Source organism: Brachionichthys hirsutus, chromosome 15 (genome assembly GCF_040956055.1).
Source record: "Brachionichthys hirsutus isolate HB-005 chromosome 15, CSIRO-AGI_Bhir_v1, whole genome shotgun sequence".
NCBI classification, from domain to species: domain Eukaryota; kingdom Metazoa; phylum Chordata; class Actinopteri; order Lophiiformes; family Brachionichthyidae; genus Brachionichthys; species Brachionichthys hirsutus.
In genome coordinates, this window is record NC_090911.1 from 4010932 (window position 1) to 4026856 (window position 15925).

Sequence of the window (15925 nt, forward strand, 5' to 3'; positions counted from 1 at the left end):
GTACAGTAGTAGTAGTATTCAAATTGCTTGAGTCATGTTGTGAACAACACATGATATCTTTATTATTGGTTTTCAAAAAGGTGGATACAGAAATAAATGTATATGAATACTACGGATGTGTTGTACAATTAAATATTTGTTTGCTATTTACTATTTACTGGACATAAAAATTATTGAATGCCAGTTTTAACTTCTTCATCATAACAGGGCAGTTCAAGTCCAGCGTGGACCAAAGTCTGGAGTGTGAATTGGTAGCTGGAGGGGTGTCAGTTCACTGCCGAGGTGCCCCTGAGCAAGGCACCGAACCCCAAAACCCTTTAATCCACCATCTCTACATTATTTGCATGTCTACAGGCCCCTTGCATGTGTTTAATAGATCGAGTGTAAAAAGAAATTTCCCCACCGGGGATTAAATCTTTAAAATAGCCAATAAGATGTTGTATAAACTTTATACGACATCTTATTATACTTTATACTATAAAACACATCTGAAAACAATGTGCCCCGTGTTTGAAGTGTAACGTGGGCATGATTTGTAGCTCAGGACCTGCTTACACAAAGGTGTGGCCACACAAGATTAGTTTGTCAGGAAGAAATTCTATTACTTCATGATGTACTGTGATTCTTATAGAACCTGCTCGGGTTATAGAAGGTGAATCAAAGTTCAAACTCCGTAAATCTGACTCATGCACATCAATCCTGAAGTCAAGGCGAAAGCTGTCATTTTAAAATGATCACATGCTCAAATTCAACTGTTAATTGCGCATTTAAAATCATATATGCTTGCGAGTATTTATTTCTGTTTGGTCACCAATCACTTTTCTCCCCCCCCCCCCCCACAGGCCAGAGCGATGGCTTATGTCTCGTGAATCGCTAAAATCCGCCGGGAGCATGAAAAGCTGGAGCAAAGAGTGTGACGGTGTGGGTGGGTCCTCTTCTGGTGAGAGGAACTCCATTTGTGATCCACCAGGACCTGTGTGGGTTACGCACACACCCACACCAGATAATATCACAGATGACGGTGATACAATCTCCACGGGCCACATATCCAATAATCCGTCTCATACAGGGAAAGAGAGCGAGGAGAAAAGGGGACGCATGAAGGCCGGGCTTAAATCCCTCATCCCTCAATCTCCGGGAGGCTTCCTCCATAAATGGTGGCCACAAAGTGAGAGTTGCAATGATTTTAATGCCTGCAAAGGCAGCATCCAGATTCTTCCGAATGGAACACGAGTGAGCCCTCCTGTAAGTCCCCTGTTGGAGCGCAGGAACTGGGGCGAACCACCAGACAAGACAATCCAGGGGTCCAATCAGACCTCCTTATCGGAGAGCCCTCCCGATGACCTGTTTGATCCGTGTCCAGCAGAAGAGTCTCTCCTCACCAGCATCCACCCTGCAGAGTACTACGCTGAGAAGCTGGAGGTCTATAACCTGAAGTACTCTTATTTGAAATCCTGGCCAGGCCTTCTCAGACTTCTCGCTGGGCTGCAGCTCCTGTTTGGTGGGATGGTCTTTGCCTGTATCATCGCCTACATTCAGAAAGACAGTGAGTGGTCCAACAGCTATGGACTCTATAATGGTGCGTATAATAATGGGCTCGGCCTGTCTGGGTACAGCTACAGGGGCCCCATGACTCCCTTTATACTGGCGGTAGCTGCCGTCGCCTGGATCCTAACCCTCATCCTCCTGGTGATGGGAATGACCATGTATTATCGCACCATCCTCCTCGACTCGCCCTGGTGGCCGCTGACAGAGGCCTTTCTCAATGTGGCAATGTTCCTGCTCTACATGGCGGCTGGCATCGTCTACCTGAACGATTTAAACCGGGGGGGGTTGTGCTATATGACAGTAGGCGTTAACCCCATCATGGCCAATCTGTGCCGTGTAGATGGGGGCCAGATGGCGGGAACCGCTTTCATCTTCATCAACATGACGATGTATTTAGGAAGCTTCCTTGTGTGCCTGAAGATGTGGAGGCATGAGGCTGCGCGCAGGGAGGGGCAGCGCTTTATGGACAAGGTACTGTTTAACGGTTGAGTGTCTATAAAGAAAACAATCATTTGTATTTGTCTTTGGCCCTGGAAATGTCTCTTTTTCTGAACCTGCGCTCCGTTGAACATTGTCATTATGAGACAAAAGGCAGTCTCGGTGAGGTTTAGGCTTAACGCCACCCTTTTAGCATTACCGGTGGTCCTCGCTTAACGACGGAGTTACGTTCCGGAGACCCCGTCGCTAAACGATTTTGTCGTTCAACAAAACTCCCGTGCAAAAAGAAACTGACACACGCTCAAGTCGCTCGCTCGCTTTCCGGCACGTCGTAACAACACTTTGTAACGAGTCACGTCTAGGCTGTAAGTCGACGACCCCCTGTAGTTTTACATTTTGTAACTCCGAGGCGTCGTTGAATGAGTGCGTCGGTAAGACACCCCATTTATTTATGACTGCAATATAGAAATGTATTAATGATGGCAAACACCAGCAGCTCCAAAAACACAAATTGCAGATCAAATCCAGTAAAACTGAAAGTCATTCAAGACCATCTCGAATGAGCAACCCATTTTGTCATTGTTTCACACAATGACTGCAAGGAACTTGCACTAGCGAGCTCTTTTTTGGTTTGTAAAGTTATTAGCAAATAACAGCTGGAGACATGAATATCATCGTCGCTCTGCTACGGGCTATTGTACGTCATTTCCCCAGAAGCAGGTTACCTAAATGTCCGTGGCTCAGCTGCACAACTTATTACTACTTCTAAACAGACTTCATGTTAACGAGCATCGAAGGGACCGCCTACGGGCAAGGAACAGCACGGTCAGAAAATGTGTTTGATGTCAAATAAGAAAGGATGGAATTCCATCTCAAAGCTGGAATTCAACATCAGAGGCTCGGTTTGTTCCAAGCAGTAGAATTCCGCAGCTTTTCCTTTTAATTCTAACTTTGCATTCCTTAGCCTGCAATTTTCCCTGGTCTGAACCCTGAATAATAACTTTTCTCTTCTAACTTCTTCTCAAGCCTCAAGAGGAGTTTCAGAAGACCATCCCACTCATCCCTCAAAAACCAAAGCGTATGTCATTCAAGGATAAAATGGAAAAGCCTCCGAGTGAAAATCATGAGGTTCAGAGGAACTCTCCTGGTCTGAACAGACACATCGCGCCTGAATACACCCCAAAAGTACACATAATCGCCGACTATATCATGTGAGTGAACATTCAAACTATGCATGTAAAGTGCTCCTTAATATGGACATGTGAATTCTGCACATTTAATTTAGACTGCATGTTAAACTTATTAGTCTCCCCTAACATCCTTCATTCTAGAAAGTATCCAGAGATCAGTTGTATGGAGGAAAAGGAAAAATACAAAGCTGTTTTCTATGATCAGTATCAGGAATACAAAGATCTTCACAGAGACATCAGCGCCACTCTCAATAAATTCAGAGAGCTGGATGCCATGATGGTACGACTCCTCAGAGACGGAAAAACCCAAGAGGTGGGACGGATATTTACTTTCATACTTCTGCTACTTCATCCATACACAATTCCATATGATTAAATTGTGACTGTTATTTGGTTTTGATTATTGTGTTATGTTTTAGGATCAGCAGAGGATTCAAAGCATTTTGAACAGGTATCAGGAGAAGAAGAACGTAAGTGATGGAGTGTGTAAGAATTTCTACTGTTGTGAAAACACCCAGAAGCATTAAACAAAAAATCTTAAAATAAATTGAGTGCCTGAAAATCATGAAAAGTGTGCCAATGTAAATTTGCGTGTACAGCAGATTGATTCAGCAAGATGAAGAGAAAACTCCAGTCTGACCTCAGTGATGAAGCCATCAATCAATCAATTACTGATATTTTTGTCTGCAGGATCCATCCCTCCTGGAGAAGAAGGAACGCTGTGACTATCTGACAGCTAAGTTACGTCACATCAAAACCAGAATCCATACGTTTGAACAGGAAACCATGTCAAAAAGTCAACAATGAAGAGTAGCAGAAAGAATTATCTGTAGAATCTAATGCATTTCATGGAGATGAATTAATTCTCCACGTGTCTGCGTGGGTTCTCTCCGGGTTCTCAGGCTTCCTTCCACCACCTAAAACATGTACAGTCAGGGACTTTTTTATGACATCTCTGAATGCCAAATCAAGTTTTTTTTTTCTTACATGGATGAAGGTAATGCTGGTTGTCATCTGAAATGTTGCTTGCTTTTTTTTCTCTTTCTTGGTTCTGTGTTGGTTTGACCTTTTCACCATCGGATGCCATAACTTTAGATAGCTGCAGAAAAACAAGTTGGATTAAATTTACGGGTTTAGGAATTAAACAGAGAGAGTGTTGAATCGCAGCGATGTCTCAGAGTTAGTGTCGATCAGAAACTCCTGCTGGTTACTGCAAAACCCCAGAAAGGAATTAGGCGACAGAAAAACACTCAAGGTGTATTTTAGTCACTGTTTAGTTTTGATTATTGAAACATTTAATGTAATTTTCAGAACAAACCAGTTCACAACTGCTCCTTTTATGAACTTGCAGGGGATTTTCCATCTTCTTGTCCCGTCTTCTTACAATTACAGAACTGTAACATTTTCAGCCTCCCAGACAGGTGATGTTATGCTGACAATATCTTGGTCATGTGGTAACGCCATATTAGACTACCAGACCTGTCCCCCAGCTACATTATGGAGGGCCAAAGGGGTCCATGGAGGCTTCATGATGTTGAGCTACTGACGTCACATATCAAGCAAGACAGGGAAAACAGTCCACTTACAAAATGACTGGAATTAGTGTTAAACCCATGCTGAGTGTTGTTAACAGAACATGTTGCTTACATTAAATACGGAGTGGAACTACTACTAAGCACACCTGACCTGATTATAAGCCGCACCCATTAGATTTTAAAAAAGACAAAATATTCTGTACATATACAAGCCACACCTATCTATAAGATATTTACGCCGAAAGATTTTCTTTTTTACTTTAACCGTATTTTCCGGACTATACGTCGTACAAGTTGCATACGTCAATTAATACGTCATAAAGAAGAAAAAAAGCATAAATAAAGTCGCAGCGGACTATAAGTCGTACTTCTTTGGGAAATTTATTTTGCACAATCAAAAACGAATCACATTAATAATCACCAGTATTCAACTACGTGTGGCACACACAACAACCGAGAACACAACACACCCAGTCAGCCTGCTGTGCATGCTAACGTGCAACACACACACACACACACGTAGTTTGTTGTGCGTGCTTCATGTAGCACACACACACATCTCCATATGGTACTGCTGTCCCTGCTTGTTCTGTGTACTCTTGCTAATAGTCTTGAGCCTGCACTGGATATGTTGCTGTTGCTAATGGTTACACTGGGTGTTTATGGGGTGGGGTGTTTATACCGTGTGTACACTTTTGATTGACTATGTAGTAGTGTGTGCCGCTCCAACACATTTTCCTTGTTATTCATTTGACAATGACAATAAATGCTGATTGATTGATTGTTTGTTGTGCACGCTACATGCAGCACACACCAGCTGGATAGGTATACAGTATGTTAGCACATTAAGAGTAATTCATCTACACAATAGGATAAAGAACAGATCTGACTGAATATGCAGAATTGTCATAATAGGCTCACGAGTCCAACCAGCAAAAAAGTAGCGGCTTATAGTCGGAAAAATATGGTATATATTTAGAAAAAAACAAGAAAGTTTATCATTTTGAACAATAAATACCTTGTTGAACAATTTATAACCTTTTGATGATGATTCAGATCACCATGTGGACGGTGTAAATCCAATTACGAGGGGAATGAGCGGAGGTCGGCGCTCTCTGAGTGCTTTTCTCATTAATTAATTGAATTAAAATCATAATCATTATAATTACAAAAACGAATCCCCAGTCATTATTTGCACAGATATTTGGACATCCTCTTTGACAGTTTGTTTCGTGAAGACATGACCTAAGAGGAGAGCGGCACACTTGCCTGCTGGACATGCAGTCATTAATGTTTAAAGCGATGTCAGCTCTGGCCTGTAAACCGGCCATCAGAGAGCAGATGGGAAGCATCGGCGGCGTGGGATGAACGGAGACGGACAGGCATTCCACAGGTTTGTTTTATGGTTGTCTGTCCGTGGCAGAGCAGGCATGGATGGGAAAGACAGTGTTTCCAGTCGCTGGTGAGGACATTTGGCTGTTAGAAAACTCACACGGTTGGACGGGAGAAAACCCTTCTCTTGTGTCTGGGTAAGTTGTGAAATATATAATATAATATAAAGTATAAAGCAATATATTATCAGTTATCAGTCCTGCTGTAGGTATAAAGAGGAATTCCCGGCATTAATTTCGGAATTAAAAGTATTTATTTGCAATGTTTTAACTGAAATAAAACGAAGTGTTTAGAACAACATACATGTTTTGTTTACTCCGTCATGTAAAAAAGAGCAAATAAAGGAACGGCACATTAAGGGAAGCATTATTTTTTTTTCCGGTAGTTTTATTTACTTAATGACAGAAAAGGTTAAAAAAATGTAATCAGCAATTGATTATGAACCAAACCGTTAAGCGTGTCCCACAGCAACAATGGGACACAGATCACACTGCTGGTCCCCCCCCCCCCCAGTAAACAGATGGCTTCTATCTGCTAAATTATTGAAGCGGTTAAGATGAGGTCTGATTAAGAAATGATTTGTGGGTAAGCGATACTGGAGAAGGGCTGAATGGAAAAAGCGCAAATGTGAACATTTGAAGTGAAGTTATGTATTTTATACGGTCAACTTGTCAAGGGTCAATCCAGAATGCTGCGTTCACCATGACTAAGTTTCATTTCTATTTCCTCCCTCTTCCAGTGACATCTCCTAAATCATGCATGAGCCTCGATACTACGATGGTGGCCCCCCAGTGTACAGCCCGCCTTACAGCACCACCTCCCAAGCTTTCTACCCTCCAACGCACATTCACTCCCCCCAGAGCCAGTGTGCGCCCTACACATTTAATGTCCCTCCAGACTCCTACTACATGGAGGAGAAGCCTCAGTACTTCTACCGTTGGTTTTCTCCTCCTGGATTTGTCAAAACCTTCCATGGAGCTACGGTGCTCATGTGTTTTCTCATCTTTGCCTGCGTGGCTTCAACTTTTGTGTGGGACATGAATGGATTTGGGTACGGGGGCTACGGCGTTGGCGTTCCAGCAGGGACGGAGATGGGATATTATGGAGGCAGCTATGGCTACAGTAGCTCATACATGACCCCACAGTCTGCAAAGGCAGCTATGATTTCAATGGCGGCTGTTAACTTCCTGGTTTCTCTGGGGTTCCTGATTGGGAGTTTCTCACGGTCGTGGGTCATGCGGGGTTGCAGGTTCTACCTCACTGTGTTTATTTGTGACATCATACTGGCTGTCCTTCAGGTGAGTCTCAACATCTTTAAAAACATTAAAGATGGAAAAAAAAAACACATCACACACTGACAAAGAATGTCCAGAAAGAGATTTAAAAAGCTAATCAAAAGGACATTTCCTGGCTATCGAATATAAGTCTTTGTTCTTTTCGTAAACAGTGCGTTACATTAGCAGCATCAGTCAAAACATTGAAATCAATACCGTCATTGACTGTGGCTCTCCTTTGACTTTAAGGCCATCATTGACATCATCTATGTGATTGGAGTGAACCCCATGTCTCAGAGCTCACAGAGCATGCTGTACAACCCCATACTGATGATGTGCCAGAACATCCAGGGCAGCCCCAGCCTCAGCGGTAGCCTGGGGGCTGGGTTTCCAGGGGGGCTCCCAATGTACAATCAATACCTGCATCACTACTGCTACATGGACCCTGAGGAAGTGAGAAGGATTCCTTTTATTCCGTTCTCTTCTCTTCTATTCCATGTCAGTCAGTTCAAATTCACAGTTGAATCTTTCCCCTCAGGCGGTCGCACTAGTGCTGGGTCTGATGGTAGTGCTGGCCTTGTCCCTGTCGGCTTACTACGCCTACAAGACCCGCAGCAAAATTTGGCGCCATGGAAAAGCCAACATCTACTGGGATCAGCCTCTGGTCAGGCGGTCAGAAGGGCAGGATGTACAAGACTGGGTGAGAAATGAAGTGTGCTTCTTTTTCCCAGCAAAATGTTACATTCAAATTTGAACAAGATTCTGTGATTTTTACACAAAAAAACACATTGAAATTATTTTTTAAAAAGAATAATATCTCTATGCAACACTGCTGTATGTAATAAAACCAAGTCGGTTTGGTTCGTTCATAGATTGGCACATTTAATACTTATGCAGAAGGGCTTTATGTCCAACTACAACTAGTTGTACAACTACAACGCGCATGAGTCGTTCAATCCGCCCACTGTAAACATGCTAGTCCACCCAAAAGCGTGCGTGGAAAGGTAGCTCAGGTGCCGGCTCTATCTGACTCCATCCAGCTGGTCTGGAACAAAATATTAAAGATCTTTGGTTGTATATGTGGCCTGCTAACTGCTGGAGAGGTGAAGTTCAACAAACATTGTTGTTGCAACCTAACGGGAAAAAAATAGTTTGCTGCAGGGATTCGATCCATCGCTCTCTATATCAAGAGGGAAGAACTAAATGGATTGATCGATGCATGCATGTGGAAAATTGTCTTTTTTTTTAGATTGACACATGTAAAAGCACTGGATGTGCACTATTACATATAACAATCAACTAAGGCACTTATTAGTAAAGTGAACATGTTTAAATACTGTAAAAAAAAAAAAAAAACAGATAATTTACAAATGATTTTATTAAAGTAGTGTCTGGGCTTGAGTATATTATAAAATGGCAACCGTCATGAAAAAGGTTGCAGATCCCTGTAATAGAGGGATGAAATCACTGGACCTCAGGTGGTAGTTATTATGGGAAAGGTGCATCCTTGTAGTCTCGCTCTCTCTCTCTCTCTCTCCGTATTTCATATACTGTATTCATTCACGGAGTATTTGTGGAGTACTCTGCAGACATTATCTGCAGACTTGTTTTATCGCAAGATTCGTTTCAGTTCTGATCATCTTTGGAGGAACTGTCTGTGACGATCCACACTCATTGGACAGTATATTCGATCCACATACGTCTGTAAACATTAGACATTTTGTGTCTAAACTAAACCATGCTTTTTAATTGTTTACCAGTTTTGTTTAGTAGAATTGCGGCACAAAAGAAAATGACAGGTCTTTGCAATGAGTCCATAATCTGGAGCAGAGTGTAGCAGACTCTTTGCATGCTGAATCATTTAGCGACACCACACTCTGTTGAGATTCACGTAGCAGCACTGAGGAAACCCAACCCTTTTTATACATTATTCATGGGACATTTATTATATATGCATTCCTGCAAGCTGAGCATCTTCAATGCAACTCGAGAGTAGCCCAGAAACAGGCATGCCTCCCAATGAAGCTATGCGCTGCAGGTTTTGCAGTGATAGGCAGGATTTAGGCCAAGGCCTCACCAGATAAAGCAGTATTATAAGTAAATGGGGAAAATCCGGATCTTTTTGTATCCAGATCGCTCTCAAAATTTGAGCGGGATCTAAATTAGACCAAGACCCATCGTTACTTTTCATCAAGATCCGTCCAGCAGTTTTTTCCTCATCCTGCTAAACACAATTTGTACCCCCATTTTTTTATTGCGACAGTATCCGCTATTCCGTTCTGATCCGGATTAAATTCAGTGGTGAGATAGAAGTCACCACCCTACATGAATGTGTCAAATATCATAAACATCAATCAATAATCAATTGAGATATTGAGGAACAAATTTTGAAGCTCCATTGACTGCAATGTTAAAGAAAGTTATAGTGATCCAGGTGTAATAATGGTGTAAATCCAATTAGGAGGGGAATGAGCTGCTTGGCAAAGGTCTGCGCTCTCTGAGTGCTTTTCTAGTTTGGCAATGTTTTGCTTTTGATCATGTTTTTTTCTAAGGCCGTATAAAGTCTGTTTCTCCATTTCTGAGCCATAAATATTTTTAACATAGTTGTGTTGTACTGATGCTGTTATTACTGTTTTATAGTCAAATAAACAATATTAAATGGTTGCTGATTGCGCTCTGCTGATATAATCTTAGGTGAACGATGTTGGGGAGGGGCGCTGCACCCAGCAGGCATCTACCGCTGCTGCATCAGAGAAAGCAGCGCCTCACCTGAGGGCGGAGCATCGAGCTGTCTCCTGCAGCAACAGGTGAGTGGCAGCTGATGATTCCAGAGCAGGATTCAGCACAAACATGTCCCAAACTTCAAAAAACTCTAATCTTGCTGTTTACGAGGGCACCGAATAATCCCAAATGTTTGGCTGCTTCCCAGACAAGGACCAAAATAACAGATAAATTACTCAATCTCACTCTTCTGTTATTTAACAATAACGAATACTATACACTTGTTTTTGACATGAAGTGGTGTCTTGCGTTCCACATTCACGCTCCTGACTGCAGCAGTCAGCAGGGTGCTGAGCCCCGGTACCAGAACCGTAGGACCGTTTGCTCCAGCAGCTCCTCCTCAGATAAGAGCCACAGTCTGAGGAAACCTCCTTCCTGTCATGTGGATGAAACATCAACGACGGACCCAAAACCCGGAACGTCAGCCCTGGAGGTGATGGAGTCCCAGTGTGAAACTGGTTACACCACTGGAGAGACTGGCAATGAGCAGGACCGGGAGCACACAGATTACCTGTACAGGTGAGCGTATTTGTATACACACAGTGCAAGTTCAGCATTTATTGATTGATTGATTGATTGATTCAAGCAATCAAAAATATACCCAAAACTGTTGCAACACAAATTAAAATGTTTAGAAGCTGTTTAAAGTTTTGAAAAGGAATCTAAATATATATTTAATATTAATACAAATACATTTAAAAACTTTGAGGTGACAATTTCAGAACTGTGTCTCCAGTGAAGAAACGAATAATTATTTTCACCGCAATTAATCTAAAAATTTTTTGCGGTCTTCATTTATTTCTTTCTTTACTTAGTTACTGACGTACTTAATGACTTATTTTTGAAGTTGAAATAAAATAGAAAAAAAGCCATCTCTTCTAGACCACAGCCTGAAGAATAGTTTAAAAGGAATGATATTTTCACAATAAAATGTCTCACTGCAGGTTTTACCCAGCGATCCTTTCAGATGAGCAGCGCCGCCAGTACAAGAAGGAGTTTGACGCTGATCTGGCTCGCTACAAGAGCCTCTGTGCTGAAATGGATGAACTCAATGACCAGATGCGTGAGCTGAGGAGACAACTGGACCCGTTAGACGAGGACTCCATCAGGTCCCAGGTAGAGGAAACACAAACAGAAGGGAAGAGTACAACTTAGTCCCCTGCCCCGTATGAGCCGGCTGGGCTGTCATTTATAGCTGTTGAGTCACCAGGCTTCAGTGACATCATTCGTATTTCCATTTTCAGGGTGTGGCTGCAGAGTACCACCGACTCAAAGGCCTGAAAAGGGTGAGTGAGTAGCAACAGTTCTATTCATAAAGACCCGTTCCATTCGGTTTATCACCTCCACAAGCAGGTTGTGTTTCTGCTGACGTTTATCTGTCTGGCTGTTTGTAACATAACTCAAAATGTTACAGATGGATCTTGATCAAATGTTCTGTAAATGTTTTGGGAATGTTACCAGGAACAGATGGTTCATTGATTGGTGTTGATCCAGAAGAGATCCTGGATTATGGATCGCTTTGAAATTTTCATTAACACTTCAGCAAATGGAGCTTCAAGATTTGTTCCTTAATATCTCAGTTGATTATTGACCGATTGATAGGGTAATTTACATATTTCCATCTAGCTCCAAATTGTTATTGGAAGGAACAGCCCCATTTGGTGGTCAGCGATGTTATGATGTCACTAGTCAAGGGGCGGTGCTTGAAGTTTGAATAAAGTTCCCGACTCAAGAGGTCGGGGGAGGTAGAGAAAAAAGAGAAGCGGGATGGCAGTAGGACCAAGAGTGTCTGTGTCGTCCCTAGAGAAAAGCAAAAGGTCTCTGCGTGATTTCATTACCGGTGCATTTGCTAATTTGCTAACATGATGATAGGGAAATATTCCCATCACCGATGTTTATGGAACTTGACTCAATCGTGTAGGGTGGGGGCTTCTATCTTGCCACGGAATTTCATCCGGATCGGATCCTGATGGCAGATATTATTGAGATTTTTCTAAAAATGGGAGTACACTTGCGTTTCGGCCTCCTGTGCATTTACTATTAGAGACAGAGATTTCTAACAAGCGTCGTCTTGTAGCCGAGTCAACTCCACATGGGAGCAGGTCAACGGATTTGTTCTATCTTTAATATCTGAGGAGGCATATCCAGTAGAAATCAAAACCATTTTGTTTTTGGACACTTTCAATAACGTCTGTCCTCCACAAAGGAGCTTCTCTTTTTGCCGGCCTTTACTGAGACACTGTGGAATTAATAGTGGACAAATGTATTTGTTGCATCTTCTAAAACTCTGGATCCAGATCCACAAGAAACCATCATTACTGAAAGTGTGCTGTTTGTGAATAACTTCTAAACTAATAATGATATCATTCATTATTAGTTGTGAATCCAATTGCTAAAGGAATGTAAAAATATAGATAAAATAAATTTACGGCCATTATCTTTTCCGTGCATCACAATATAAGGGGACTGGGCTGCTTGGCGGAGGTCTGCGCTCTCCGAGTGCTTTACTAGGTCAAGAAGCAAAAGCCTTCTCTGTGCACCAGCTAGATTTTCTGTTCCTGCTGTGGAAGTAAAGCGGAAGGGAAAGCGAAGCAGATCATCTGTGGGTTTTACTGATGTCACCACTGCTGCTGAGCAACATCGTGATAACGTGGGCAAATCTCTCGTCCTTCCAGACGCCGGACTATCAAGGAAAAAAGAAACGGTGCAAAGAACTTCGGCAGAAACTTTTCCACATCAAGCATCTGGTGAAAATCTACGACCAGGGTCTTTGATCGTATGTCTCAACGCGTGGACGCAGAGTGGGACATGGAGAAAGAGACGTCCTCCATTCTCTCTACGGTTGTATTGTCTGATTTATTTTCGCCTGTCCGAGTCTTAAACTGGCCTTAGAGTCACTGGGCCTGAACTCCGAGCCCAACGTCGAGTTGCTGCATTACTTTTGGACTAGATTTGTCTTCATGGATGCAAATAGTAATTATAATATGCAATGCAATATAAACTTCTTGACAAAATGGTAGTTAAAAATTAGTTACAGCCACCAAGAAGGAAATATTATATTTGTACTGAAAAGGGGACACAAAAACTACAAGGTGGATTTGCATGAAACTTGTTGGGAATGTTGTGCGTGTGATGAGAAAGAATCCATGAATTCAAACTACCACACAGAAATGATGAAACATGAGAGAAGGCTCGGGAATGTCGCTACGGAAAAACATGACATTTAGGGTTTGGTATGAATGAAGGGGCAGGATCAGACATGTGTACTCTTAGTTTGTTTTTTGTTTTACATTTCAGCATTTTTATTAAATGCCTACAGGATTTTTATGAAACTGAATTTTAAACGAATTTTGAAGATGATCCAGAGTTTGATCTTTTCACTTCTATTTAAAAGAAGATAAAAAGGAGAATATTACTACTGTACTGTCTTCTTGTCCCCTGAGGGGTCACCACAGCAACTCAACATTCTCCACTTCACCCTGTCCTTTGCATCGTCCTCCCTAACACCAGCCACTCTCATGTCCTCCCTCACTACGTCCATGTATCTCCTTCTGGGTCGACCTCTAGCCCTGTTCCCTGGCAGTTCCATCCTCAGTATCCTTCTACTGATATAGTCCCTGTCTCTCCTCTGGACATGTCCAACCCATCGAAGTCTGGTCTCTCTGACCTTGTCTCCAAAACGTCTAACCTTCACTGTCCCTCTTATTGTCTCATTTCTAATCCTATCCAACCTGGTCTCTCCCAAGGAGAACCTCAGCATCTTCATCTCCTCCACTTCTAGCTCCGCCTCCCGTCTTTTCCTCAGAGACACTGTCTCTAAGCCGTCCATCATGGCTGTCCTCACCACTGTCTTGTAGACCGTTCCCTCCATCCTCGCTGACACTCTCCTATCACAGAGCAGCGCTGATACTTTCCTCCACCCTTTCCAGCCTGCCTGCACACGATTCTTCACTTCCTTTCCACATTCTCTCCATCACTCTGCGCTGTTGTCATTATTATCAAAGTAAATCAGCAGTTGAAACTGAATTAACCCTGGAGAACCGGAGAACCCTTTTCCCTTTGGATAGCAGCAATCAACAGCAGCCAAATTTAACCCCGTGGGTTGTCCACGGTTAATTACATAACTTTCATTAATACACTTACAGCTATGGTACATGTCGCAGTGTTTATTTCTCATATTTCATACAGATATAATTACAACACTTTCAAAGAAACAAAAGACCCATCATCTCATTATTTTAACATCGCCATTCGGATTAGATTCTTTAAATTCGGTAACACAATTAAATGGGTGCCTTTCCTACCAGGCACATGAAAAACATTAACAGAATATTTGGATATTTGGAAACCAGGGCCTGCTTCCTATTAACTCATCGCAGACGGTGATGATTTGGCATCGGCAATGTTCCCCTCATCTACAGCCGAGACAAGAGTATGAACGTCCGCGTCACGCCAGCTGCAAAGGCCTGAAGGTAAGCTGCTGAACAGATGGAGGAATTTTGTCAATACATGTATATAAAAATAAAAAACAAAAACATTTCGGAGTGAAAAGTGAAGGCAAAACTTAAACATTTAAAAAGAACCTTGAATTAGAGTATTTAAAATAATGAAAGAGTCTCAAACTAGTAAAGATCCAAAGCAACATTTGAACATGCAAAAAGACAAAGTTGGCCTCAATATATACAGAAACAATTGGGAACATTTTCAAGGAAAGTATTCCTCTCGGAAACATCACGGATAGTAATTAAGTCCTCGCATTAAGTCCTTGCGCTAATTCTTATAGTCTTAAATTGTTCAACAAGAACCTGTGTGGACGTCAACCTGCCGATCGCCAGAAAAAAAAGACGCAACAAAAAATGTTTAACAGCAGAACTCACCATATTTGGTACACTCATTCAAAACACAAATACTTGGGGGGGCGGAATGAAAAGATAGGAGACAAATGCGTGCGACTTTTGTGTATTCCCCAAATTCATACAAGGCAGTTGTCAAAAAGGCGTTTTCTGGTGAACAACATTTACGGCTTGTTTTAAGAAACCATCAGACTGAAGCATTCTGACGTCGACTGAGGTATTATAGTCTGTCTCGGGTAATTCTCCTGTGAAAGGACGTAAATGCAACGTTCGCCTGACAGTCAGGCAGGCGCATGAATTGACGCGTCTCTTTCTGTCTGAATTATTCCATTTTAAAAAGCATCTCTGAGGACGACGTGATCGACTTTGGTGATTCTCCCTTGGTTTGATTCGTCCTTTCGGTTGCATTGGATCAGCTCATTGGCTTCTTGCTCAGTGTAAAACTCAGGTAGCGGTAAAATTCGGGACTTTGTACAAGACGATGCTACAGACTGTTCGATTAGATCCAGCATTATCACGAGACGCAGGCGCATGAATCCAAAAGGTCTGCGCCACAGTTTGTGAGCTGCGGCGCGCGAGGCCGGTGTCAGAACCGCCATTCTGTGGCAGAACAGTTCCGTCATGTAGATGTAGGTGCAGCGGGGCTGCTGCTCCCCTACACGAATCTTTAGCCATTATGGCATGTTGGCAACGACTTGACTGGCTGCGGTGGCCACATCGGAGCACAGCATTAGGAGCCTGGTTCTGGCCGGAGACCTGGCATCAGCACAACTTGACCGGCCACAAGGCGGATCCATCCTGGCGCTGATTCCTGTCCGTGTGGAGACAGGCGGCTCGCTTCATGAGGGGGGGGGGGGGGGTACAGTTCATATGACAGCCAGCTGGCACAGCAGATTCAGAACCACACAGATGGA

General features: G+C 42.7%; 1 protein-coding gene across 1 annotated transcript; it reads left to right on the forward strand.

Annotated features, from left to right (window-relative positions):
- The first annotated feature begins 891 nt into the window (after positions 1–891).
- On the forward strand, positions 892–12932 carry zgc:154006 (uncharacterized protein LOC563016 homolog). Its single transcript, XM_068748842.1, is given in 13 exon segments — positions 892–2019; positions 3022–3197; positions 3318–3489; positions 3596–3646; positions 3867–3972; positions 6854–7401; positions 7627–7830; positions 7916–8077; positions 10072–10260; positions 10445–10677; positions 11103–11274; positions 11403–11444; positions 12834–12932. Coding segments are annotated over 13 exon segments (3282 nt in total).
- Positions 12933–15925: the final 2993 nt, after the last annotated feature.